The sequence below is a fragment of the Scomber japonicus genome, chromosome 18, assembly GCF_027409825.1.
Source record: "Scomber japonicus isolate fScoJap1 chromosome 18, fScoJap1.pri, whole genome shotgun sequence".
Lineage (NCBI taxonomy): Eukaryota > Metazoa > Chordata > Actinopteri > Scombriformes > Scombridae > Scomber > Scomber japonicus.
Genome location: NC_070595.1, coordinates 18,910,126 through 18,937,578, shown reverse-complemented (window position 1 = coordinate 18,937,578; position 27,453 = coordinate 18,910,126). Strand labels below are relative to the sequence as shown.

The 27,453-nt window shown below is 40.7% G+C and overlaps 4 protein-coding genes across 4 annotated transcripts; 3 read left to right on the top strand and 1 right to left on the bottom strand.

The window, feature by feature from the left end:
• Nucleotides 1-60: 60 nt before the first annotated feature.
• Nucleotides 61-4,048, top strand: LOC128378568 (kelch-like protein 11). Its single transcript, XM_053338131.1, has 2 exons — nt 61-618; nt 867-4,048. Exons 1-2 carry the CDS (start codon nt 152-154, stop codon nt 2,449-2,451), a joined length of 2,052 nt encoding a protein of 683 aa, XP_053194106.1. The 5' UTR covers nt 61-151; the 3' UTR covers nt 2,452-4,048.
• Nucleotides 4,049-5,759: 1,711 nt separating this feature from the next.
• On the top strand, nt 5,760-11,317 carry LOC128378460 (cytosolic 5'-nucleotidase 3-like). The gene is made up of 9 exons (XM_053337984.1): nt 5,760-5,846; nt 6,244-6,342; nt 6,986-7,055; nt 7,183-7,229; nt 7,806-7,891; nt 8,141-8,230; nt 8,841-9,003; nt 9,105-9,305; nt 10,337-11,317. The coding sequence occupies exons 1-9, from the start codon at nt 5,844-5,846 to the stop codon at nt 10,445-10,447; spliced, it is 870 nt and encodes a 289-aa protein (XP_053193959.1). The 5' UTR covers nt 5,760-5,843; the 3' UTR covers nt 10,448-11,317.
• Nucleotides 11,318-12,383: 1,066 nt separating this feature from the next.
• On the bottom strand, nt 12,384-18,180 carry fkbp10a (FKBP prolyl isomerase 10a). Its single transcript, XM_053338130.1, has 10 exons — nt 17,880-18,180; nt 17,066-17,211; nt 16,240-16,429; nt 15,985-16,130; nt 14,171-14,360; nt 13,942-14,087; nt 13,644-13,833; nt 13,237-13,379; nt 12,961-13,124; nt 12,384-12,842 (listed from the first exon to the last, which is right to left on the bottom strand). Exons 1-10 carry the CDS (start codon nt 18,068-18,070, stop codon nt 12,657-12,659), a joined length of 1,692 nt encoding a protein of 563 aa, XP_053194105.1. The 5' UTR covers nt 18,071-18,180; the 3' UTR covers nt 12,384-12,656.
• A 2,618-nt stretch (nt 18,181-20,798) lies between these two features.
• On the top strand, nt 20,799-25,457 carry p3h4 (prolyl 3-hydroxylase family member 4 (inactive)). The gene is made up of 7 exons (XM_053337858.1): nt 20,799-21,242; nt 22,531-22,680; nt 22,771-22,942; nt 23,026-23,154; nt 23,244-23,389; nt 23,592-23,675; nt 25,126-25,457. Exons 1-7 carry the CDS (start codon nt 20,799-20,801, stop codon nt 25,267-25,269), a joined length of 1,269 nt encoding a protein of 422 aa, XP_053193833.1. The 3' UTR covers nt 25,270-25,457.
• The last annotated feature ends 1,996 nt before the right edge of the window (nt 25,458-27,453 follow it).

Here is a 27,453-nt window from a genome sequence, read left to right as displayed (position 1 = left end):
TTTTAAAGCTGACGAATACGAAACGCACTTCTCCGCCGCTCTCTCTGTTTTGACTCCATATCATGTATGTGTGGCTGCGTATGTCGCCTCCTCTCCTTCACTAGTTTGCTTCATTCCTCCACCTCTGCTCACCCCCAGCGCTGGCAGCAGAATGGCAGCGGCGGCCCCAAACCCGGACGACTCCTCCAGGAGCGGTGGCAGCGGCGGCACCGGCACACCCAGCAGCGCCCTAGCCGGAGACGGAGACACGGAAGAGGCCGAGGACTTCACCTCCTCCTCCCACTGCTCGGAGCTGTCTCGGCGGCAGAACGAGCAGAGGAAGCAGGGCTTGTTCTGCGACGTGACGCTGGCCTTCAGCAGCGGGGTGGCAACCGGGAGCGTCCAGAGCTGTGAGTTTTCTGCACACAGGTCCGTCCTGGCTGCAGCCACCGACTATTTCACGCCTCTGCTGGGTGGGCAGTTCTCCGAGTCCTTGTCCGGACGGGTGGAGATGAAGGAATGGAGCTCAGAGCTGGGGCCGGATCCAGAGACGGTGGAGAGTGTCATCCAGTATATGTACACCGGGGAAATACGTGTGAGCACCTGCAACGTACATGAAGTGTTGGAGCTAGCTGATAGGTATGATTACAATTACATTTTTCTTTGTGTGTGTGTGTGAGAGAGGAGGGTGTTTGAGGGGTGGAGGGCATGACAGTGACTTTGACAGTCAAAGCATGAGGCCTTCTGTGGTTGCTCAAAAGGATTGTTTTGTGCTCTGGTTGCAGAAAACAAGACTGGCTAGCCCTGGCTTAACCAGTCAAAACTTAATTTTATTACCAATTAAACATCTGACATCCTATACTTCTTTTCTGTTGCTTCTATTTCAGGTTCCTCCTGGTGCAGCTGAAGGATTTCTGTGGTGAGTTCCTGAAGAAGAAGCTGAGTTTGACCAACTGCGTGGCGGTGCACAGTTTAGCCCACATGTACACTCTGGACCAGCTGGCTCTACGGGCTGCAGACATGATCCGCCGCAACTTCCATAAGGTCATCCAGGATGAGGAGTTCTACACGCTGCCCTTTCACCTGGTCCGTGACTGGCTGTCTGATGCAGAGATCACAGTGGACTCTGAGGAGGTGTTGTTTGAAGCTGTGGTCAAGTGGGTGCAGAAGAATCCAGACGAGCGAAGCCGCTACTTTGAGGAGCTTTTTCGTCTCCTGAGACTACCCCAAATCAAACCCACCTACCTGACCAGGGTGGTGAAAAATGAGCAATTGGTGGCCGCCAATGAGGCGTGTCTCCGGCTGGTGTCAGAGGCAGTAGAGGGCCACGCTATTCGCTTTGAGAACCTTAAGTCAGCTGATATGGAGTTCTGGTCTTCCCACATGGCCTCCTTTCAGCCTCGCTTTGGCCAGAACATGGACGTTATCATGGTAGTGGGAGGTGTGTCAGAGGGTGGGGACTACCTGAGCGAGTGTGTGGGCTACTTCATTTACGAGGACCGTTGGGTCAACCTGCCGCACATCCACAACCACCTGGACGGCCACGCCATCGCCGCCACGGAGTCCCACGTATATGTAGCTGGTTCTATGGAGCCGGGTTTTGCGAAGACGGTGGAACGTTACAACCCGAATCGCAACACCTGGGAGCAGGTGAGCAACCTGACCACACGCAAGCACTCCTTTGGCCTCACCTGCATTAAGGATATCTTATACAGCATCGGTGGCCATGGAAACTTCAGTCCAGGTTTCAAAGATGTCAGTGTGTACGAGCCCGAGCAGGACAAGTGGCACAATCTGGAGTCTGCCCCTAAAATCCTGCGGGATGTGAAAGCAGTGAGTGTGGAGGACCGCTATGTGTACGTTACAGCACGCACACCTGTGGACACAGATAACGAGGATGGACTGAAGACGGTAACCACTCGCTATGACACAGAGAGCCGCCAGTGGCAGGATGTTGACTCCCTTCCCCTTATTGACAACTATTGCATCTTCCAGATGGCTGTGGCCTCCACTAACTTCTACCACACGGCCTCCTGCTGCCCTAAGAGCTACACAGTGCGGGAGGAGGTTGCCAAACAAAAGATCAGCGTTCGCATCTCTGATGAGATCCTGGAAAGCCTGCCACCAGAAGTTACCAGCATTGAGGGCGCAGCTATCTGCCATTTTGATGAGGATGTCTTCATCATCGGAGGTTGGAAGAACAGTGACGACGTAGACAAGCAGTACCGCAAGGAGGCGTACCGCTACTGTGCTGAGAGGAAGCGCTGGATGCTCCTGCCTCCCATGCCTCAGCCTCGTTGTCGAGCCACCGCCTGCCATGTCCGCATCCCCTATCGTTTCCTGTACGGCTGCCAGCGTTACCCCATGCCCCAGAACCTGGCCCGCCAACGAGATCGCATGCAGCAAATGCAGCAGCTTCATCGGCGCACCCTCACCCTGCGCCGGCAGCTCCAGTCACAGATAGAGTGCTGAGCAAGAGCATGTTCGCTCCATCCAAGAACTTCACGGCTCTGTCCGAAGATAAACTGCAACCCACCCTTCCACCACCCTCCCCATTCATTCATAACATGCTACAGCGGGTCATGCGTTGCTCTCTTACTGGATTTCATCAAATGGAAATCTGTGCCATTGGCTCTCATGTTGTTTTGTGTTGATGGCTGATTTGTCGAAAGCCATGAAATGTGTGGGCAGGTCAGGAGTGCACTGACCAGCTGGTGGTCTGTGTGAAGGTATATGGAGAATGTAAACATGTGAATAAGAGTGTTATATAGCAGCCAACAACTGAATTCCTTTTAGTCAAGTATGTTGGTATAGATGCTGTTTATCTGTTTGTACATGAAGAGTAAAAAAAACTGTATATGTATACATTGATATGGATATTTTACATTCCTCTATTGTATGCCTGTAACGGGACGTCTTATGTAACATTAGTAATAACTGCATTCCTGTTTTCAATCCAACTTGCTTAATGAAGTTTAATTCCATTGTAACACTGTGACAATCTCTTAATGCAAGGATAATATTGGTCCAAAAAGTTTCTCTTCATCATCGCTCTCGTAGAATTGCTCCGCTTGTTACTCTGTAGCCTCCATAACAGAAAAATAAGAATGGGTTCTGCTGAAAGGCTGTTAATCTTAAAATCCTGTAGACTAGTTTGCTTTTAGATTGCAGTTTCACCCCCCCCTCCACCCCCCCAACAGTTGTACAGAGTATATCAGTCTTTTGTGCTGCTCATGTAACACATCTCCAAGTTTCTGAAGAGGATGAAATGATCAAGGAACTGTAATGTCCAAATCAGACTTAAAAGATGAGATGAAATCATTCCTTTTTGAATTATCTTAAAGTTCAAGCATTTAGTTCAGCCACTGCGATAAGCACCAATCATTGGCATTGGCTGAATCATTCCTTTCTTTTTGCACTTTGGCAGTCGATTGCTAAGTGTATTCCCATTCATTCAAGAAAGATACTTCGAAAATGTGTACGTCGTGTGTGAGCGCGGGAGTGTGTATGATTTGAAGAAGGTTCAGTTGTCTATCTGCAAAGAATGATAAGCTTCTCTAGAGCTGCACTTTTTTGACATCCAACTTTAAAGTCTTACAAAAGCATTATATGGATTTAAGTTGCCACTGCACTTTGACTTTGCTTATGTTATTAATTTTAATATCAGACAAGGTGATTGTATTTTGGAAATGAATTGTTTTATCCAGCTCACAAGAAGTCGGGTATGATCTTTGATAAAAAAAAAAAGAAAAAAAAAGAACATGTCATTATCTGATGTTTTGTTTCCTACATTAAATGTCTTGTAAAAGTTTGTGTTACTGTACATCACTTCCAGCTGGGTGTATATTCGAGATCTGCTATGTTGTCCTGTGGTCTCCTTTCACCCTCCAAAAATGCTTAAATATCAACTGAAAAGAAACCAGACCTAAAGGCAAGACTTGTTATATGAATGTGTTATGACTGACATTCAAAAAAAGAAATACCCCGATGTCGATGCAGTGCCTGTTACAGAGTGCAGAAACTAAAACCATTTTCACTTTATGACCAAGCTAAATAGCACTGCAAGTGGAATAAGCTATGTAATTTGCTTTGCATGTGATAGTCTGACATTGTGCTCTTATATTGGATGTAAGAAATGCTAATGTCATCACTTGCAATTAAAGTTGTTTTGTAAGACACATGGTGGCACATATAGTGTATTATTCTGATCATTATTAATATTGTTACTTTGTTGGAACTGTTTATACTGAGAAGATCTGAACTCACTTGCCTCTTTATTAGGTTCACCTGTGCAATCTAATGCAATCCTATACAGCAGCTCTGCTTTAAATTCTACATTATGAAGTTTATACATTTTTAGTTTTTGTTAACATTGTCAGGAAGGTGATGATTCAGCTTTATGTTTATTATTGAGGTCATAGTGGTTGATGGTGATGTATTAGGGTGCATTATATTCAATTGCGTTCCTAATATTTTGTCCACTCTATTAACATACATGAGAGGGTCAAAATATTAGGAACACCAGTCAATATAATTCATCCCAGTACACTACCACCACTCAGTACGACCTCAGTAATAATCAGTAGAATTATCACATTTTTGACAATGTTAACAAAAACTGAAAATGTATAAACTTCAAACATGTAGAATTTATAGCAGAGCTGTTGTATTGGATTGCATTAGATTGCACAGGTGTACCTAATAAAGAGGCCAGTGACTGTATATATCTTTAATATATGAAAGTACATACTGTATAATAGCTTACAGTTGCAGCTGAATCTGTGCAACATAATTTTGCACTGTCATACTTGTAACAGAGTTACTAACCACATGAAGTGTCATTTTCAGGTCTAAGGGACTTTTTCAGTTTAATTAAACTGTAAACATGACATTGAGCACTGTCTGCCTTCTGTAAACTGAGCTCATGTTTGTTCCCCTCAGTATTATTTAGGGCGAAAACGATACCAAGTACTATCAAAATCGATCCTTTTTGCAAACATATAGAAAATATGATTATTTGTATGGACTTGCTCACAGCCAATCAACACAACATTTTGCCCCCTAAATAGTATGCAAGCACACATTCATTGTTCTTTTATAACGGGTACAAGAGTGTGTGTTATGTATGCTGTGACCCACATACTGATCTTGAGCATTTGTTGTCTATAATAAATATTAATAGTTCGAAGACTTTCAAAGCGCAGTTCAAATCAAATCATTTAGATGTAGAGGAGTGGTGGTATTTAAATTTAATGTTTCTATTCACCTGATGGGTATCAAATTAAGTACTCATCATCACTTTAAGGGTACTTGGTACTGGTATTTTAATTTTTAAAACCATACCCAGCTCTAGCATTATTTAATGGACTGGGATCCCTCAGACGAATCCCAGGGTGGAGAAGGGGGTGGGAACCATATATTGATTTATGTATATATAACCATATATGTCTTTGCCTTTAGGGGAAGAGTAGTCTAACTCATCCCATTTCAAGTTATGCAAGTAGTGATGCTGCCTTCTCGTGTTGACTTTAGGCTCGTAATTGTGACAGTTTCGGAAAATGAAATATCTGGCGCGTTTAAAACCAGAGTATACATGATTGACACGAGGTCTCAACACTTATTAAGACGACTTTCACTATGTAGGATAAACCTCACATCCCCAGTTGTTAGCATCTCACCCACACGTGTTGTTTCCCATCCACTGCTTTGTTGTTCAATTGCCGGGTTATTAAAATTCCCACAAATGCGGAAGAACATGAAGGCAGCGGCTAACTCGTCAATCATTGAAACAGCGGAGACTGACCGCAGATGACACACCGTGTGTCAAGATAACCTGAAACGGATCGCCAGCACATTTCAACAAAATGGTAACCGTATTCAGCAGGTTTTATTTGTTTTTGGGGAAGGAGAGAAGCCACATAGATACATAGATATAACCAACCAACTTGCTTACTATAGCTAAGCCATGCGCAGCTATAGCTAACTCCTCTAGTGTAGCTAACATCGTAGCTAATGTTACACAGACTCCTCTTTGTTTGTTGTAAACGCTACCGTCTTATTGAATTACAGGTGGCGACAAGGAAGTGCATATTATTGTGTCATGGGGTTTTGTGTGTGCTAAGTAAACGGTGTATTATGTATAGCTAACAATGTCTCTATTGAGCTGTTGCTGCTGCTGCACTCGTGTTTGATGCTTAAACAAACATTGAAGGTTTTGCAGATCTGCAGCCTGTCATTGTTGTGTAAGCTCTATCTGTCTTTTAGCTTCCGGAGTTGTCCAACCCCTCCGTGTGTATGAGGGACCCTAAGAGGGTGCAGGAGATCCTTGAGTCCATGCAGAAGGCTGGGTCTAACACTTTACAGGTACACGTAATATAATCATGTGTCTATGGACTAATTGGAAAGAGTGTATGTTAGAGCAGCAACGATTAATCAGTACAATTAGTCACCTACTTATTTCTCTGTTTTGCAGTTATTTTCTGTAGGGCCCGAATTATACTGCATTTTTAGGGCCGATGCTTAATACCTGTTCATTTTATATATAAATAATATATACATAATCATACATTTTGTTTTTGCAGTGCACTGAAACTGTAAACTACACTGAAAGTGTAATAATTATAAATAACTAAATAACTAAAAACACATAATAAAAAATGTGCGTATATATTAAATTAAGAAAAATATCAAATATGCATTAAATGCAGCTTATATAGTTTAATAAAAAATATCGGCACATATAAGACAACATATCTGTGATAGGTTAATATTGGCCAGTAATATTAGTCGGGCTCTAATTTCCTGGTGTCTTTAGACCTCTATGACAGTAAATCTAATATATTTGACATCTGAGGTTGAATCTTGGGTTTTGGATACAGTGATTGACATGTTTCACCATAGTTTTACAATTTATGGACCAAACAACTCATTTATTAATTGAGAAAATAATCGTTTGTTGCATATGCATTATATTCATATTCTTGTCTCCTTTTTTTGGTAACCCTAGGTCATCTCAGATTTTGACATGACCCTAACAAGATTTGCATACAATGGGAAAAGATGTCCTACCTGTCATAGTGAGTATACTGTAAAGGAAGGTTTTATTTGGGGATGTCATACATGTATGTGTGTGTGTATATATATATATAAAAAAAGTTGTTTTTTGTCGAAATGTTGATTATTTGTGTGTGTTTTTATTTGCAGATATTCTTGACAACAGCAAACTAATCTCAGACGACTGCAAAGAAAAGGTAAGATACCAGTTAATAGCATCAGTATTTTGTTTAAAGATGCTGTTACACAGAGTGAAATCAGCAGTCCTTGGCAGAAGGTAATGATACTGTAGCTAACTGCTTAATACATAAACTAGATTATGGAATAGTGCATTTTAAAATATATTTCCTATTGCACAAAGTCATGAATTAGTGGAAAGAGCATGTAATTCAAACAGTCTCTAATTCAGGACTTAAAATGTCTCAGCAAAAATATCATGTGGTAGATACCTGGTATTTCATGTGGCAATAAATCATTAATTTATACATTAATTCTGCCCTCTAGTGGGCGATAAGAGGAATAGAAACAGGCAGACAAACTCAAATATGATCTGTGACTTGAATTCATCTGGATGCTGAAATGTAAAGCTGATCTTGTTATCAAATCTTATTTTTGTATATGCAATGTGGCTCATTTATTTCAGAAAGATCAGATATATCTTAAAGTAATATTTTTAAGAGATTGGACTTTTAAGAATAGGCTAAATTAAATAGACTGAGGTGAAGCAAATTGTCCCTAAAATGCACCTTGTTTGTTGTCTTGTCTCCTTTTAGCTGAAGAATCTGCTCGACACATACTATCCCATAGAGATTGACTCTACACGGTCAGTAGATGAGAAGCTGCCCCTCATGGTGGAGTGGTAAGTTAAAAAAATGTTGCTGATGCTGATATGGGAGCTTGTAATTTAGATTCAGGGTCACTAGTTATAACAAATTTATAAAAAAATCTCTTAACTTCCCAGCACAGAAGAGTTCGGTTTAGAACCTGCTCTGTGTAAAGTGCCTTGAGATAACTTTGTTGTGAAATGGCACTATACAAATAAAGATTGATTGATTGATTGATCAATGTTAATGTGTTAATGACACTGTGTTGCTTCTGTATCTCATAGGTGGACTAGAGCTCATGATCTGTTGGTGGAACAGCGGATCAAGAAAGATCTGCTGGCATCGGCTGTGCGGGAATCTGAAGCGATGCTGAGGTAAGAAAACCTACTTCCTCTGAGAGCCGGTGTGAAGGGACTGATGGAGAGCTGGTTAACCCAAAGTGGGAACATTTATTGAAACTCGATCGAGGAGAACAGAGTTACAGTAAAAGTGAAAACACTGTGCAATGCAACTCAACTCTGTGATCTACTTGCAGACAAGAGAATTTAAACCCCTCACCAAATCCGTACTATTAGTTCCTCCAAATAAGTTTATTATTTATTCATCTGTGCCTCTGTTGGTTTTTGAACTATAAACAAGACACTGACTAAAGTTAACTGAAGTCACTTAGTCTGTACACAAGTCTATGCAATCAATTCTATCAGGAGACGCATCTGACCGTCTGCACAAAACACAGCGTATCTCCACCCGACCTGGGTTACCATAGGAGACAGCCGTCTTTATCAACACAGCTGTTAACCCTAGTCACCCTCAGTAAACAGATGAATAGCTCTTAAAGAGACATGTCATGACCTGCTGCTCCCAGGATAGAAAATGACCTGAGAATGACCCAGGGAACAAATATTTCCCCCACAGCCAGAACATTTCATTTGTAGTTAACATTCTGATAATATGGATGCATTTATTTTAATAATATCTTCACAGAGATGGGTACCAGCTGTTCTTTGACCACCTGTATGAGCACAGCATCCCTCTGCTCATCTTCTCTGCTGGGATAGGAGACATCCTGGAGGAGGTGATCCGCCAGGCTGGGGTCTTCCACCCCAACGTCAAAGTCTTCTCCAACTACATGGACTTTGATGAGTCTGTGAGTAACCTCACCTTTGTGCATACTATGAACCCCACAGCAGGATGGAAGTTTGAGTTGATGGAGGCTTACCCTGTGCAACTCTTGATTTGCTTACACAGGGAGTGTTGAAGGCTTTCAAGGGAGAGCTGATCCACATCTATAATAAAAGAGAAGGCGCTCTGCTCAACACCGGTCACTTCCAGGAGCTGCGGACACGGCCCAATGTGCTGCTGTTGGGAGACTCTTTGGGAGATCTGACCATGGCAGACGGGGTTCAGGACATAGAGAACATCCTCAAAATCGGGTTCCTCAATGACAAGGTATATTTATCATGTTCAAAAAAGTGGCAAAATAACAATAGAGACAAAGATTGTATTTATCTTTTAATATTTCAGTTTTAAAATGTTGACAACTTGCATTAATTACATTATATAGTCAAAGACACAGCAGCACATCTACCCTGTAAAAGAATATAGCAGCTAGAAGAGCACAGTCACAAATTTCAACAATTTACAGGAATAGTTCAACATTTTGAGAAAAATGATTCTGTTTCTTGTGGAGAGTTAGATAAGCAGATTGATATCACACTGAGATCAAGCCAGGAGACAGCTAAGCTAAGCTAAGCTGAGCTGAGCTGTGCTAAACTAAGCTAAGCTAAGCTAAGCATAAATACTGGAATCAAATAAATAGCCCACCAGCACTTCTGAAAGTTACAATTTTAAGCTGGAGAGCAGGACTTTGGTCTCTCCATTCTGGCAGTGAGAATAATTACAAAAACACTCAACATCTGTTTATTTCATAGGCTCCATGGTAGCCTTACTCCATTGTTACTATTGTGGCTGTAAAAAGGTAAAATAAATTGTTTTGAGTGTCACACAACTCCCGCAAAATGACTTGTTTCATATCAGAGTTTGATCCATTTGACCCAATAACATTTGAAATGTCTAGCAGAGCCACACCATTCAATTATTTTATCCCTCTTCAAGTTAGCAGAGAGCCGGCTTGCTGGTGCAAGTCTGCATTCATCCAACCATTGCAGGAATGTCAGACCCAGCACCCGATTAAAAACTAATGTTATACTGTGAAATACAGAGAGATTCATCTGGCAGCGATTAGATTAATCAGCATTGTGTGAACTTTTTTGGCAAGAGGCTGAATGTAACAGATGTTCATGTGTTTGTAGAAGTTCTGTACAGCCTGTTTAACATCTTGTTCATTGAAGCCATGCACAAAAAGAAATGTAAAAATGACAATTAGTGTCTGTGCTGGAACTATTTCTACTCTCCTTGCTCTAGTTTTCATATTTACCCGACACTCACTCCTCATCTGTTTGTTTTGTGTTTGTTTTCAGGTGGAGGAGAGGAAACAGTCTTACATGGACTCGTATGACATTGTGCTGATAAAGGATGAGACTTTGGAAGTCTCAAACGCTATTATGCTTTACCTCACTGGCAACAAGTGAACTGAGGATGTTTCTTTTATTTATCACTGGTATCATTTAGTATCGGACACTCCAGTGCCATCAGCTGAAGAAACTCCTGCTCAGAATATGCCAGTTGGAAGTTCATTTACAGCCAACTCAGTATTCAGTCTTTTTTTCCTTTTTCTTTTTATATAGTTTCACTAAAAATTACATATTATGTGTGCATGATTCTGAGATAGAGACAAGTTGTTTTGCCAGACTGTTCACAGGTCACATAGACAACCACAGGTCTCATCCACCACTGCACCCTTTTTTTTATATCAGTGTCCACACAAGCTTTCCCCTCATGGTTGTGGGTAAACTGTTTTTGGATCATACTGTATTTGGTTGGAAGGCTGGTTTACACTGTCTACCTACTGTGGAGCATGTGAAGTGTGTTTACGGTTATGGGTGTTTGTTTTTTTCTTTTTCTTTTTCAAATTTGTTTTGGGGATGGTCGGTTTTGTCAGTTCATTCATACAGAATGTGATGATAAAGGGAAGGAAAACAACGCACAACATAAATGGCAGCAAATGACGTGGCATTTGGTTTCAAACTGATTTCTGGCGTCTTGCAATAAAACCTGTCAGGAAACTTTTAACTGGAAACCTGACGTTTTAAAAAAAACAACCCAAAGCTTCATGTTCTCCTTGTTTTTTATTACAGTGCAAAGTCTTCCAGTTACTTGAATTCCTCTCCACATTGTCAAGCAGAAAGAACAGGTTGTATTCTGTATATTGATGGTAACTATTGTCTCTCTTATATTACACCACAGCTGCTAAGTGTCTTCATTTTTTATTATAAAACAGTTTAAATGTTCAACAACACACTCCAATATAATTTTATAATAGAATTTCTGCTTTTGTACACACTAGCCACACTCCCAAACATACTGTACAACCAGTGGTTTTTCATCATTTTATATCAAGGGGAAGTGTCTGAGGCATTTGAGTGATAAAAAAATTGAATATTCTTGGAAAATGGACCCAGCCCAAATACCCATTTCAAAAGTCTATGCATTTTTTTAATCAACAGAACAACAGACACCTTTTCTTTCACATTTTTAAACACCTATTTCTCGTACCCGACATACTGACCCTCAAATATATATGTTTTCTTTTGCTGTCAGTGGCTACGTTTACATGCACAAAATATTCCGTTTTTGGCCTTTATTCCAAAAAGGACGATATTCCTACTAAGTTGTTAACATGGCTATTGAGAATGAATATTCCACTAATATTCCTGTTTACATGCAGAGGGTTTTAACGGTTTGCCTCTGCTCCAATGGGAATGGGACTCACAAGATCTCAGCAGGGAGTGAACTAAACCAGCGAGGTGAAAAACAGTGAGTTGCTGCAAAAATGTGACAAAATACTAACATTTCACTCATTTATCTGGCTCACAACACAAATACACAAGTGAAATATTAGCTACTTTGTCCTCTTTGACTTGGAAATTTGAGATGTGCTACTTTTTCACATTTTTGGAACATTATTACTGGATTTTAGGTTTAGTACCCCGCTGAGAATCCCCTTGCTGAAGCACAACGTCCAATCTATGGCTGCATGTCAGGATAATAAATCCCATCAGTTCCTGTTGAGCAGAAGACGTGCTCTGTTTTTCCAAACCAGCTCTCCACTCTCCTCTCCTCTGTCTGCTTTCCTGCTCCAGCATGTCATTTTGCCTGTGCACAACCACCCCACCATGCATCTATATTTCAGCCTAGTTGGTTAGTTCACAAGGCACAGAGCTGACCATAAACAGGCAAGAGGCTGTGTGTCACAAACTGTGGTATAAACCCTAAATGAGATGTGTATTCTGGATGTGCTGTAAACGTGTACAAAGAACGCTCCCAAAACCTGAATAATAATAATAGCATAATATATATTGTGTCTTAATCAGGAAAGCTTAGATTAGGAATATCCAAACAGAATATGCTGTTTACGTGACCCGTATCAAATTCGGAATAATAGTGGCATATTAGTGTGCATGTAAACTTAGCCAGTGTTGGGAAGCTTCATTTGAAGGGTTTGATATATTTCCCCACAACCTATGAAACCAAACAGCCTAATTGCCTTCAACAGAGGCTCACCAGTGTTTCAGTATCTGAAAAACATTTTAAATAATTGCACGACAGTGTTGCTAAGGTGACAGTGCAACCTTAGCCACTGCATGCTTGATCTTGACAGCCACTCAAATTGCGTCGTCTTTACAACTCATCTCGTGCCGCTTGTTCAGACTCATCCGCGTTAACTTTCAGTTCATCTTCTACAATCTTCCCGTCTTTGTTACGGTCCTGGTTGTCGAACATTTCCTTAATAATTCTGTTGGCATCGATGCCTGGTCGAAGACGACCTTTGCCCTCTTTAACCTGGAGCATGATGAAGCGTGAAAACTGGAGAAACAGAGGAGATGTAGTTACGCTGTTAAAAAGACTTATTCTAAGTCATTTGTCGTGCTTTCAAAGATACTTTTAGAGGGATTTGGTTAGACTCAGACTGTCTGCTTCTTACCTCCTCTAGAGGGACCTCTTTGTTACCATTAAGATCCATAGCAGGAAAGAGAGGATCTGGGTCATCTTCCAGCCACAGAAACACGTAGCCTTCTGGCACACCCTTCTGCAGATCCACCAACTCCAGCTCAAAGAAGAGCACTGCACTTTGTGGGACTTCTCCAGCTGAGGACACCGAGATAGAACATGAAATAGGGAAGTGTGTCCAGATAATAATAATAATAACAATAATAATAATATTATATGTAAAGTGATCTAAGCATTTCCAATGAGTCACCTCCATTTTCTCCATGGCCCCAGTGAGGTGGAACAACCACTTCCCTCCTCTCGCCAACGCACATGCCACTCAAACCTTTCTCGAGACCAAGGATCACGTTGTTTGCTCCAAGAGTCGTGGTGGAAGGTGAGCTATAATGATCCCTGAAAACGAGCACACAGCTTGTTATCGCTCTTAAGAGACCGAATTTCAAAAATTTAAATAATCCAAGCTAATTAAGACTTTTCTGTGTATCAAAACCTCGGGCCATGCAGGCGTACGTGCTGTTGTCATGGATATGTAAATGGTATGATATCTGCAATTCCAGGCCCACAGAAATCTGTCAGACAAGGAGCCAGCAATGATTACATGCAGCGAAACCAGCAGAAGGATGCAGTGTAGCAGATTGAACAGCAGGGGGAGCTCACGAGGAGTACAGAAGGGTGCCGTCCATCAAGGAGCAATTATAACGATACTGAATCAAATCATTGGCTTCGCTGGTCATTTTGCATTCCTGTGGCTTGTGGGTCACTTTAATCTCCACTGGATCTCTGGGGTTGTGGAAATCAATGACGTGGATGTCAAAGACCAGCACAGCAGAGCCAGGAATGAGGTCTCCTAAAGTCAGGGAATATAAAAATAAACAGGGCAGTGTTGAAAATATAAATAAGCCATTCAGTGGTTGTTTTTTTTTTTTTTTTTTGTCTTTTCACGTGTCAAACTCACCAACTCCGTCTTCACCATACGCTAAGTGAGGAGGCACAATAATCCTCTTCTTCTCTCCTATGCACAACCCATGCAGAGCTTTATCCATCCCTCTGATGACATATCCCATGCCAATGTAAGTGTTGTAGGTGGTATTTCTCTGGTAGCTGTCAAAGCAAGAGTGTTCTTTAAGTTTAATTTTGCTTACACTGTATTGCACTTCTGGAAAAAGCAAAATCTCAGTTTTTACCTTGAGTCGAAGGGAGTACCATCCTGGAAGGTGCCGTTGTAGTGGTAGCGGATGTAATCTCCGGTCTCCGTCCTTCGGGTGCAGATTTCAGGCACATGTTTCACCTCCATGATCAGATCATCTTTAGGGTTGAACACATCAACCATCAGCACTTCAAACACCAGCGTAGCCTGAGGAGGGACTTGAGTTCCTGTTGGAAAAAAGTACGATCAGCCAAGTGTAAAAGTCGAAGCATACTCTAGATTTTTTCTTTTCACTTTTCAGGCAGACCTGTTGTCCTTTCTTGCCCTGAGACCCTTCTTGCAGTGACTTGCAGAGGCAGAGAGGCTTACGTGTCATTAGCAATAACAATGCAATAAGAACTCATGCACCCAGAGGGTAAAGAGTAATTAAGCATGGACACTGAGAAGGAGAATGCCAGCAGTTGAGTCTGATATGTCAGTCTGACACAAAAACACACATCAGTATCGGTTTTCAGCCAACAGATAAAATGCCTGACTATAGAAGACCTACCTAATGTACTTGATTACAGGTATTTGCTGGCAAGTGTGCAGGATCATTTTCATTTTCTGAAATCAAATGGACCCAACCCTCTTATGTAGTAAATCATACTAAAAGCTTATAGTGTGCTTTTGATAATGGCCTGCAGTGATGAAAATGATATGCAATTTGGGGTTATTCTGCTAAAAGGTCTGCAAAACGAACTAATTACACTTCCTTAATGGGGCTATTAATGAGACTATGAAGAGGCTACGGAGCAGTTTTTTTTATGAGTGGGTTCCTGTTTTGTTGGGACCACACACACACACATTAGGGCACACGTGTACACGGGTGATGCGAAACACAATCCTGCCAATGGTTTCATACTCCACTGATCTACAGGTGGCTGAAATCCACCAAGAAATACAGCAAGCCAGGGAAGAAGAAGAAGAAGAAGAAGAAGAAGAAGAAGAAGAAGAAGAAGAAGAAGAAGAAGAAGAAGAAGAAGAAGAAGAAGAAGAAGAAGAAGAAGAAGAAGAAGAAGAAGAAGAAGAAGAAGAAGAAGAAGAAGAAGAAATGATTTCAGTGAGTAACATTCAATGTAATTCCTTTAGGAGCCATGAATTATGAATGGTAAACGGTTTTGTGATGGTATATATTTTGGTTATTACATTTCTCATATTGTTATTTATTACTGCACAATTGATGTAGTTAGGTCACATGGATATGGACATTCATATAGTTAATATAAGTGCCTGCTCATCTGCATGGTGGCTGGTAAGAAAGAGAGAGAAGGTGAAGTGGGTTGGCGTATTTTTCTGTTGACATTAAGTTGATTATTTTTATTAATAAAAGTTGTAAAACACATTTTATATCTCCTCTTATCTTTTTGGTAGCTTGTCAGACAATCATCAGTCAAGCCCCTACCTCAGCCTGTCAGTGTCTATTTTACTTTGTTTCCAATAGCTTTAGTATAGAGAATAACACTCCACCGGTTAAAGCAGGTAAAACAATAATTACATGCTACACTATTACAACTTTTTATAAGCAGTGTGTGTGTGTGTGTGTGTGTGTGTGTGTGTGTGTGTGTGTGTGTGTGGTCTTTAACATGTCTCAAATACTGCCACTGACACTCTCTCTGGGACTGAGCAAGTCAACTCTTCAAAGTCAGTCAACGTTTGTTTAAACATGAATTAAAATATAGATGATTTTGGCTTCTAAAATTATTCTTAGCAGAGACGTTTTATATAACAGGTGAGCACAAAAGATACAATTGTGCAGAAATTAGCCACAGCCATACTGAATCAAGTTTTAGTATTAGTAATAATTAGTACCGTAGCCGTTCTCTCCATATGCCAGGAAGGGTGGGACGATGACGATCCGCCTCTCTCCAACACACATGCCCAGAAGACCTTCCTCCATGCCTTTGATGATGTGGCCCTTCCCCAAGTAGGTATCATAGGTTCTATTCCTCGAGTAACTAGATTTAACACAGGTCAAAATGCTTCTTAGAAAGCACAAAAAACAGAAAAGAGACGCTTAGAAATCCAAAAACTTGCCAACACTGTACTAAACTGCAGCTGTCTCACCTGGAGTCAAAGGCTTCACCATTCAGCAGGGTGCCGTTATAGTGGTAACGCAAAAAATCTGATGCCACAGTGGTGCGGTTGCAGCTCGGTGGCTTGCTGATTGTGCGGATCTGCACGTTATCCTCAGTGTTCCATATGTCCAGTAGGAGGACATCATACACCAACACAGCATCAGGAGGAATAACACCACCTGTCAGATTCAAAAAAAGGAAGAAACCCCACATGTTAGGGAATTTTCCATATTTAGGGTCAAGCATGGGTCTTGAGGCTCCAGTAAGGGCCACACTAATATTTTGGCAGAGAGACATACTGTTCTCTCCTTGAGACGGTGAAGGTAACTGTCTGTGGTGTTTTGGGGGGATGTAGGACTCACGTTGATAAGTGGCACAACATTTCTGTGGCAAGGTCAGAGGATTTGACTGTTTGACTCCCTAAACACACAGATGGGTAAGTGTATGTCCTTGTTTGTAGAATAATGAACCAAATAAGCTCATTCCATTACTGCAGATGCATTGAGGATGACCATTTATGGGCATTGAGTATTTGCGGTAATATCTGTGAAGGCTTAAAGAGGACAGTTTCCTCAGAACTGTGGTGGCATCATGCATCAGACAGGTGTATTGATAATACTTTGATTCTTCTTGGCCAAGCTCCAATAAACCTGTTCAGAGTAAGACATCCTGGGCTCCTGGGCATTTTCTCCACTGCTGAGATTAACCATAGACAAACAAATTCTCCATAGCAACACACACACAGATACACAGATTAGCATAAACCAACACAAATACTGCCACCGACAAAGTGATGTCACTGTGTTCCTCCACACCTGTTCCTATGCTTCCATAAGCCAGGTGTGGGGGGACTACGATCCTCCTGCGTTCATTGACACACATGCCCTGAAGACCCCGGTCCATCCCTGTGATGAGTCTGCCGAGGCCGACCTGACTGATGAAGGCTTTGCCTCGCTTATAACTGTGGAGAGAAAGGGAGAAGTGGATCAGAAGTGTGTAATCAGTCCATCAAAGGTAGAAATGTTGGTGGATATTATGAAAATTATAGGTTATCTGAGTAAAAGACACTTTAAAAATGTGCTCAGGAGGTTTGAGACATGTTACTTTGCTCATTTTATGGTGCAGCAACATTATTTAAAAGGGTTTTATCATCTTTGTGGCTTTTTTTATTTTATCATCATTTTGCAAATCTGTGTCTTCAATACATTTTTTGGATGCTAAATGAATATGCAATGCTGAAAATAGAACATCCTAACAACATAGCAATAAAGTTTGTTTAGGTTTTCAGCGTTTTATTTTGGTAATTACGTTGCTAAGCAGTTAAGAGGGCTAAATATGTGAGTGACTCTTCTGCACTTATTATCTCAGCTGCAGATAATTGCCTGTCAGCTTAAATCAATCAGTTTATGTACTTATTCAGGTGATGCTCAAAACTTTATGAAGGGAAAATGCAATCTTACTACTTTGCACCATTTTGTCGCTACTAGAAACAGTAACATAGTAACAGCTCTAAAAAATGACTAAAAACATAAAACCAAATATTCAAGATGTGGACACTTTTTTTAATGCCACGAATGCAGTGTTGGCTCAGTTAATGAGACCCATAAGTATTTGGCTGGATAACTTCACCTGGAGTCAAAGATTTTCCCGTCTTCATGGAAGCTGCCGTTAAAGTGATACCGGATGAAATCCTCGGTTTGCACCTCCCGGGGACAAAGTTTTGGGATGTCGTACCGATCCACTACCACGTCCACTAAAGGCCCGGGGCTGCAGTTTACAACGTGCAGGACAAGAAACACCAAGGATATGATCAGGTCCATTTTCTGAGAGTTTTGACAATGAGTGCGGAAGTTTGCAGAGTAGAGGGAGCCCGTGCTGCCTGCCAGCGGGGTGATGCGGTTCAAGAAGCGGAGGAGCACCGCAAGAAGTCTGCAAGAGTCCGGCTGTGTGAAGCCAGCTGGAATAAGATGCAGCACGTCCGGTTAGGATGAATGATGAAATAACAGCTTTCTATAACGACATGAAATAATGATAAGAAACTGTATTTGTATAGCCCCTTTCATATAAGAAATGCAGCTCAAAGTGTTTTACAAAAAAAAATGCACCTATTTTTATGAAAATAGGCATGAAATGAACATTAAACGTAAAAAAGTGATAATACACAGAACCTACATAAAAAGATTTACAGATTCATATTTTTGATGTTTTGTTAAATGTGTTGTTGTTGTTTTTGACTCTGGTAGGTCCACATTGAGGACAGCTAAGAATGACAAAATTGTATATTACCCTACTGAGGGAGAAAGTTGCAGGTGTAGAAATTCAGAATGATAAAAATTCTTGATGTACATGATTTTTCACCCTTTTCTGGTAAATGTAAAATAACATATAATCAGCTTTATTGATTCCAGCAGTGCAAGAACATGAAGTATAGAAGTACCTCTTTAAAAAGACTATAATTAATGCAATATTATACATGTACTCAAATCTGAAAATCAGCACAAATTATTAAATTGAAAGTGTATGGAGGCAAGAATATTTTTGCCATGTATTTATGACACATTTATTTACACTGGCAGTGTTAACAGCGAAATACAGATATTTTTTGGTCATAAAGTTACCATGGATTAGAGCAGTGGTTCTTAACCCTTTTGGGGTCACAGAAAGTTGATACACATCCCACTGATGACTGTATTTGATAAGAGTCTCAGTGATCCCCATCTGATGAGATTTAATTATTCTATAGCTGTCTACACTGTAGATTGGCAGATTAACAGAGAAGAGTGTGAAGCCTATGTCATTATTATACTTTCTCTCACTGGATTATTTTCTAGTCAATTAAATAAAAATGAGGTTAAAATACTCCACATATTTCTGGGACCCACTGGAACATCCTCATGGTTCCTTGGGAGTCCCTGAACCACAGGTTGAGAACTGCTAAATTAGGGTGCGGAATAGGCGAACACTTGAACAATTTTCTGGATGATGAAGCTCTTGGGAAAAAATAAATAAATACTGTAGATCAAACAAATACAAAGAATACAAAAAAATGTTTCATAGCTTGAGAAAAGTCCACGTAGTGTACAAGGGGATATTACATCAAAAAAGGAAACAGTCAGGTATGTTGCCATTTAAATAATATATTTCTATCAATTAAAATACTGTGCTTTTACTTTGTGGGAAATCAACCAAACTTCCGGCCTTGTTCTATCACTGTTTGTCCCTCTTAACACATCTAAGGGGTCTTACTCCAGCGAGCAGGAGGAGTGGCCCCTGCATGCCCCGCCCACTTTTTAATGGAATTCTGCAAACGTGTAATGCCTGTCCTGGAGGCCTGGCCCCATGATTTCACTCACGTATGAGATGAACCCAAAATTATAACGTACGTCCCTATAATCTTAAATTCACCATGGTGTTACCGTTAACTGTGGCCGGTTTAGTTCTTATTTATTTATATATGCTTCTACACTTCAGAAATCATCACACTCACAACTGCTTGAGCATTGTTGAGCATCTGTTTGCTGCCATATCCTCTGGGTCCTAACAACCACCCAACTACCTAAACAGTCTGTGATGCTCCTTAAAATTATGAGTTAAAAATCCCTCAGATGTTGCAGACAAATAGTTAGACGTGCCTACTAGTGATCTTTCAACTATGTAAAAGGATTTCATGCTCATCAGTCCATGTCTCAGCTTGTCAGTTTGCTAGGAATGTAGGTAGATGATGCTTTTAACCATATAGGCTGAAAAAGACCTTTTTCTTTTACAATGAAAATGTGTTTCTTTATTAATACAATATGAGAGCCAAGAGTAAAATATATAATAATTATAATGAATAATATCCTTGTATAAATGTTTAATTTCAGTTCATGGGTCTCTTGGGTGGTTGGGACCTGGAAAACACTGAGGAAAACTGGACCCTGACGCCTTCTTTGAGGTCCAAACTCAAAATGTGAACTTTGTGTCAAGCAAGACACAGTGAGCTGCTTTTTTACCGGAAGTGCAGACTTCTGTCTTCAAGTTAATTGTCAAGAGTTGCATTTGTCAGCTGCAGGGGAGCAATTAACAGTTAACTTACACAACTGATTAATTTTCCATATAATTTTGCATTATGTTAGTAAATGAAAGATGTCCCACTTACCATATGCCAAAGATTTTTCATTTTTTGTTTAATTTAGCCTATTTAACCAGATTTGTCCCACTAGATCAAAGATAAGACAAGAATAGAGTTTCAACAACGAAATTAACATAAAATCACATAAATATGACTCACATCACATAAAACATTATCACAGAGACAACCTGGACTCAAAAAGTCCCCAATTTTAAACCCCACCATACCAATATTGTTGACTTGTGATATAAGACATAACTCGGTGCGGCTTTTATATTGAAAGAACTGACCAGATGTTCATGTTTTCTGACTCTAGCTCGACGTCTCTTCCTCAGCCTACGTGCAGACAGTCATGAGCATTCCCTGGTAAAGAAAGAGGAAGTTTCCCTGCTGGTCCATTCAAAACAAGAAGTCTTCTGCCGGAGCCGGTGAAGTTGATGATGCTCCTGAGAAGCTTGTGTGTGACCTTTCTCCTCTTGGTCCTGGTCGAGGCTCAGTATGAGAAGTACAGTTTTAAAAGTTTCCCCCAGAAGGACATCATGCCCCTGGACTCTGCGTACGGTTACGCGTTGGAGCAGTACGCAGCGCAGAACTGGGCAGAGAGCATCAAGTTTCTGGAGCTCAGCCTGCGGCTACACCGGCTCCTGCGGGACAGCGAGGCTTTCTGCAGCCGCAGCTGTAGCTCCGTCAGCCGGGACAACGACACCCTCTTCTCCGACAACACCCTCCGAGTAGTGCGCCACATTCTGCTGAGAGCTGCGTGCCTTAAAAAGTGCAAGGCGGACTTTCCAGTGTTTACCCTCGCATACCCAAAGAGGGATTTATTGGAAAGTTTCGAGCAAAGGATACCGTATCGGTATATCCAGTATGCGTACTACCAGGTGAGACCAAAGGCTTGTGTTAAATGGGGTGACCTAGACTGGATGCCCGGCCTTGAACAAGTCTGGAGTTATTAAGTACTTTAACAGGAGCCTATAAATGCAACCTTGTGAGTGTAAAGTCCTGATACACTTTATGAGCTCAGAATGGAAAGGACATAGGAGGATTTGGCTGATATAAACTCATTTTTAGTATGAGAGTGCACCACAGGATCATAAGTGTTTACTATTGTTAATAGGTGTGCGTAACGGAATCGCCAAAATAAACAAAAGTGTGTGCAGTAGCTTCATCGGGGCAGATCCGCTCGGTTTCACTCACCGAGAGGAAAATTCTAGACGGCGAGATGTTCAGTAGTGTTTCCCTGCTGCTTTTGTTGCGCCCTCCTGCCGACCAAGAAGCATTTGAGCATGTGCCACGTCTCTTCCAGTGTTCCCCTTTAACAATCCCCTTATTATTCGTCTCTGCCAGACACATGGTGATGTAGAGCGAAGTGGACAAAGTTTGCTTACAATGCAAAAAGGCTGATTTACTGCAGACTGTCTTACATATTTGTTTAAAACTATTTTCCCCCTATTAAGTGTCGAATGATCTACAGGTTATTGTAGACAGCATTCAGAAACCCTTTAACTCCATCTGCTGTCATCACAGAGAAGGTCTATAGGTGTAAATAGAAAGGTGAATCCATGCTCTGCTGTTGGTGGTCAAACAGCAGCCACATATGACTAACATGGCTATGATATTACTTTATGTGTATTATAACACTGGGCCAAAAGGTGGATGAGCTCTATTCCTCAAGGGAAGTAGAAGAGCTGCAGTGATTAATCGATAAATCAATTAGTTGGTTGATAGAAGATGAATCGTCAACTATTTTAATAATCAATTAATTGTTTTGAGACATTTGTAAGCCAACATTTAAATACTTTATTTAGTCCTCTATGAAAGGAAACTGCATATTTTTGGGTTGTAGACAAAACAAGACATTTTAGGTTGCATCTTGGACTTTGGAAACCGTGATCAACATTTTTTAGACACTTTACAGATCAAATAAGTAATTGATGACTTAAGAATATAGTTGTCAGATTAATCAATAATGGAAATAATCATTAGATGCAGCCCAAGACAAAAAAAAGTGAGTTGAGAGAAACAAGAAACTACGTGGTCTGTATTTGGTGTTAGTAGTTGTGTTGGCTCAAAGGAGTCAAAGGTCATGTTATCCACTGAGCAATGGTAATAGAGTGTTTCATCTTTTAGAAATCTTGAAATCAACTGAAACTGTGTCATTTCTGTCAGCTCAACAACTTGGAGAAAGCCGTAGCAGCTGCTCACACCTTCCTGAAGAAGAACCCAGACGATCCCTATCTGACCAAGAATATGAAATACTACAAGACACTGTTTGATGTGGATGAATATCTCATCGACCACGAGGAGCAGCCGTATGAAGTACGTAGCTTAAATTGCTACATTGCACCAATTAAGTTCATATATACTATTCAACTTCCACCTCTATAAATTCATCTCTTTGTTCTCCAGAGTGTGTTTTTGAAGAGCGTGGTGCTTTACAACAGCGGAGACTTCAGCAACAGCGCCCGAAACATGGAGCAGGCCATCACACAATATTTTGAAGGATATAACCTCTGTTCAGCAGGCTGCGAGGGCTCGTATGAGATATTAGAGTTCAAAGATTTCTATCCCACTCTAGCAGGTGAGTAGAGAGCAATTTGTTGCCGCTGCAGCTCAGTATCTTTGAGACGAGACAATGATTTCTCCCATCCTGCTTCCCCTCAGATCTCTACACCGATGTGCTGAAATGTAAGATAAAATGTGAGGAGTTCCTAACACCCAACGTGGGAGGCTTCTTTGTGGAGAAGTTTGTAGCCACCATGTATCACTACCTCCAGTTTTCCTATTATAAATGTAAGAACTGTGACACAGACTCTGCTTTTTGAGAGCATTTTGTGTTCTGCATTTCTTTAAATGTGTGTTATTTTTGTGCTTCTTCACAGTGAACGATGTAAAGAACGCTGCTCCGTGTGCAGCCAGTTATATGCTGTTTGACTCTAAAGACCAGGTGATGATGCAAAATGTAGCGTACTATCGCTTCTACCGGGAGCAGTGGGGGCTGGAGGACAATGATTTTGAGCCTCGGCCTGTGAGTGAAACAATGATTTCATAGTTTGATCCATCTGTACTTCCATGACTTTGGTGATTTAACCAGTAGCTGAGCTGACTTAGTATAAAGAAGATAGAAAACAAGGCCAAATTTATGAGCCATAAAACAGTTGGAAGTCAATTTGTGATCTCGCCTGCTGCTTCAGTCAACACAACAGCTGATGTCACGTTTGTTTTCCCAGGAGGCCTTGACGTATTTTAACCAGACAACCAAGCAGAAAGAGATGCTGGAGTTTGCACTGAACTACTTACAAACAGACGACGAGGTATGTTTCTGTCCATTTTTGCAAAGCAGAGATGGTTGCAAATAGATTTTTGTACAGCAGAATGGCATTTTGAGGACAGCAATCACACTTAAAGTGGACATATCATGCTTTTTATGCTGTTATAATGTTGGATGTCTACATTAAACATGGTCAGAGTTCCAAAACTTGAGGTAAATGTATATAAAAATGCTCCCTGCAAGTCAAAAACCAGGCTTTATCCTGCTTTGATTGCTCTGTTTGCAAAGGCTGTGTCCAGATGGTAACCCTAGATTTGTGAAACCCTCACAAACTGCTTCAAAATATTGTCTCGCTGTTTACTGATGTGGCATAACAAAGTTAAGGTATGTTTAGGTTTAGGCACAAAAAACACTAGGAAAAGATCACGGTTTGGGTTAACATGAACACTTATAATGTGGTGTGGGTTAGTACTAGTTACTGCTAAATTACTACATCCTTACATATCTCTAGTGTTACCATCTTTACACGACTGTTTGCAAATTTACAGGTTATTCGGATGGTCCACTTGCATATTTCAGATCATATTTCAGCTCGAATATCTGTTGATGTATTTGAGAAATGTTCATATTAGGAGTAGGAAATGAGATAAGTGAAATCATATTTATTTTGTTAGTTTACATGGAATCCTGAACTGTCAGAAGTATGTAAACTAAATAGAACAGAGTGGGCTTATTTGGAGGGGGGGGGGGCTGCATTGTTTACTGTAAATAAAGACATTCGAGTAAAGCTCGAGGATAAAAGTATAGAACTGGAAATGTGCATGATTTTATCTGATGAGGTTTTCAGGCATCCAACGCCAAGATTATTTTTAACAGTACAAAGAAATTCCAGCAGAGGTTTCAGAGACAAACATCTCATAATTCATCAGATAAAACACAAACTGTCTACATGACTAGACTAGACCTCCAAGCCTAAGTAGATTTACAAGTGTCCGAAGTAAACACATTCATATTTTCATTCTTTAAAAAAAAAAAAGTGTCATAAAATAAAAGTTTTGTAATGTCAATAAAAGTTGTTGAGGAGTAGACTAAATGCAGGGTGCTGTTGAGGTTATAAACAGGGGTGTAAAAAAGGAGAGAAAGAGGGGATGAAAGCTGCGGAAGGAAGGGGCGCGGGGGGTGGGGGGTGGGTCTGTGCTGTCCGCCAGCAGCGTGTGGTATGTGGCTGGGAGGTGTTGGCCACGGAAGCTGTGCCACATCCATTTAACTCAGGTCAGCTCCTCCCAGCTTCAACACACTGCCTGGGGAGGGGTGGAGTGGGAGGGGGGGTGGGGGTGTAGAGGAGGAGGACCGTGAGACAGTTTAGGCTGAATTACAGAGATCACAACTGACAGATTTATAGACAATGAAAAGAATCAAAATGACCAGATGGAGTGAATGTAAGAGAGGAATGCTTGCTTGATGTTGACTGTGAGTGTTTCTTCTTCTTTTAGGATGTAGTAAGTCCAGAAGAAGTGGTCACCTCTGAGCATCCGGACGCAGAGTTTGAAGGTATGGGAGACTACGAGGAGTCCTTCCTGGCTGAGTGGTGGCAGGAGCCCAAAACTAAGTGGGACACTGGAGAGGTTGCAGACTGATGTTTGTCCTCGTCCTCTGTGAAGAATGCTTCCTCGTACAGCTCTGTCTCACCTCTCACGACGTCATACCAGAGAACATTGACGTCCCTGCAGACAGACCTACGATCCCAACAGTATTTAGCAGAAAAGGCACAACTTAAACACAGTTGTGCACATTCAAATGAACTTATGTTGATCAAGATCACAGATTGACGTGCTCTGTATTGGCTGTCATCAGCCTTTTATAACTGTCAGTAGCCTGTAAGCCTGCAGTATAGTGTACTGGTTAATGACTTTTCTAGTTTTTATTTAATGTTCTGCAGAAAAAGGATGGTGAGGGGGCTTTTCTTGCGTTGAACAATTTGTCAACCACAGAGTGGGTTGTTGTTGAATTAGGCATTAGCTGCAGACAATGTGCTCATAATTAAAAGTAATATTTTAATATATATTGTGTTGTTTTGTCGCTTAACATGGATCAAGATGATTGAATTTGCAGGAGGTGATCCAGTGCCAATCTGACTGCTGAAATTGGTCATTTTGATACTAAACTGAATCATTATTTAAGTCATTAATTACTTAAGTCACTGGTTCCACCTTCTCAAATGTGTTTTACTGCTGTTTTTCTATTTATATCAAAAATCAAACTCCTTATAGGTTGGAATGAAAGACATCGTCAGTGCTTTTGCTATTATTTGATTTCATGGACTAAATGATTAATCATAAAAAATAATATTAATGGATTTTGTTAAAGTAAATGCCACGTTCAGCCCTAGATTACATGGAAAAACAGATTTTACACTTTACATCTTTATTTATTGTTTATCCCATACTCACTATGATTTAAGAGCAAGATTATAATGAGATTAAGATGATTATAATATTTAAAATAAGCAGAAAACTGAAGCATAAGACTCTCAACTCTAACTGTTAATTAAAACCATGAAATACCAAGACAGAAAGGCAGCAAGATGTGAGAGTGGGAGGTGTGGTTTCATGTTTTAGTTTTTTATTTTCCCTTCATTTCAATCCATCTACAAGCCTTAGTTCATATCTTTCTTTAGTTTCAATTCAAAAAAGTTAAGTGTCTAAAAATATGGGATAAGATGCATCTCATTTTCTCTTTTTTTCCTCCTTTTAAATTTCAAAATGATCAAATCAATTGTATTTGATAACAACTCTGTACATATTGTAATCCATAACAATAGTGCATCTGCCACAGTGCAAAGCTCAAACGAACCAAACTGACCTCATACACGCATACATTATCAGACAAGCTGCCTTCTCAATCCCGGGGCTGGATCTCTTTTTAAATCTCATGTACAGTGGGGATCATTACAAAGTCTCTGGGCTGTGGCGTTCACCCAGGGCTCAGGGCTATCGACAAAATGTACAAAAGATTCATGACATTTCTGTGATAGCTGGAATGATAAGAGAGATGGCGAGAGACGGCTAGCTAAGCTCTTAGGCCACACTGAAAGATGCGTGGACAACTTCAGGAGAGAGAGAGATGCGAATCGTGTCAAGAGACCGATAGCTATACGTTTGCTGAAACAGATAAAACTAGCTTTTAAATTTTTTTTTTTCATACAGTGCATTTAACATTCAGTATATCTTGCACATATTTACAAATAGGTGTGCATACAGTTGGCTAGTGCTCATTTTCTGTAGATACATGACATACAGTAAAAACAGTTGTATTCTTTATTAATGTGCTGCCTTTTATGGTGCCATGGCTGCAGCGCACAACAGGCTGTAGAAAGAGATGATATTCTAGAGGTAAAAACCTGCCTATCTACCTGTGATAGGAGGAGTGTTAAAGTGTACATGGACACAACTGCCCCAAACACTAATGTAAACACACATACATTCTTCTCTTCTTTTTAAAAATCCCTTGCATACCCGTACATTCACTCATGAACAAACACACACAGATTAACCCTCTGAAGCGTACAAACTTTTGGGCCTGAAAGTGGTGAGCACGCACACAGACAGACACGTTTTGTGGAATGTATGTTGTGGTTGAAAACACTAAGTTACGGTCTCTGCTGCTTCAAAGTTTCAATGTTTTTAAAATGATCCCAAAACCTTAACACCTAGCTTCCCTTTTTGTACCTGAAAACTTGTGTGAGGGAGGGGTGGCAGGTAGGACGCCTCAAAGTTAAAAGAACAAATAATGAACATAAAGTTAAGTTATCAGTCTGGGCT

What these genes read in the sequence shown, in the direction of transcription:
- LOC128378568 (XM_053338131.1), top strand. Translation starts at nt 152, where the DNA reads ATGGCAGCGGCGGCCCCAAACCCGGACGACTCCTCCAGGAGCGGTGGC. An exon ending in GTGTTGGAGCTAGCTGATAG is followed by an intron (nt 619 to 866) that starts GTATGATTACAA and finishes CTTCTATTTCAG; the next exon opens with GTTCCTCCTGGTGCAGCTGA.
- LOC128378460 (XM_053337984.1), top strand. An exon ending in CAGACGACTGCAAAGAAAAG is followed by an intron (nt 7,230 to 7,805) that starts GTAAGATACCAG and finishes GTCTCCTTTTAG; the next exon opens with CTGAAGAATCTGCTCGACAC. An exon ending in GAATCTGAAGCGATGCTGAG is followed by an intron (nt 8,231 to 8,840) that starts GTAAGAAAACCT and finishes ATATCTTCACAG; the next exon opens with AGATGGGTACCAGCTGTTCT.
- fkbp10a (XM_053338130.1), bottom strand. Translation starts at nt 18,070, where the DNA reads ATGGACCTGATCATATCCTTGGTGTTTCTTGTCCTGCACGTTGTAAAC. An exon ending in ATATGGAGAGAACGGCTACG is followed by an intron (nt 14,361 to 15,984) that starts GTACTAATTATT and finishes TTTTTCCAACAG; the next exon opens with GAACTCAAGTCCCTCCTCAG. An exon ending in GGTACTCCCTTCGACTCAAG is followed by an intron (nt 14,088 to 14,170) that starts GTAAAAACTGAG and finishes TTGCTTTGACAG; the next exon opens with CTACCAGAGAAATACCACCT.
- p3h4 (XM_053337858.1), top strand. Translation starts at nt 20,799, where the DNA reads ATGATGCTCCTGAGAAGCTTGTGTGTGACCTTTCTCCTCTTGGTCCTG. An exon ending in TCCAGTATGCGTACTACCAG is followed by an intron (nt 21,243 to 22,530) that starts GTGAGACCAAAG and finishes CATTTCTGTCAG; the next exon opens with CTCAACAACTTGGAGAAAGC. An exon ending in ACGAGGAGCAGCCGTATGAA is followed by an intron (nt 22,681 to 22,770) that starts GTACGTAGCTTA and finishes TTTGTTCTCCAG; the next exon opens with AGTGTGTTTTTGAAGAGCGT.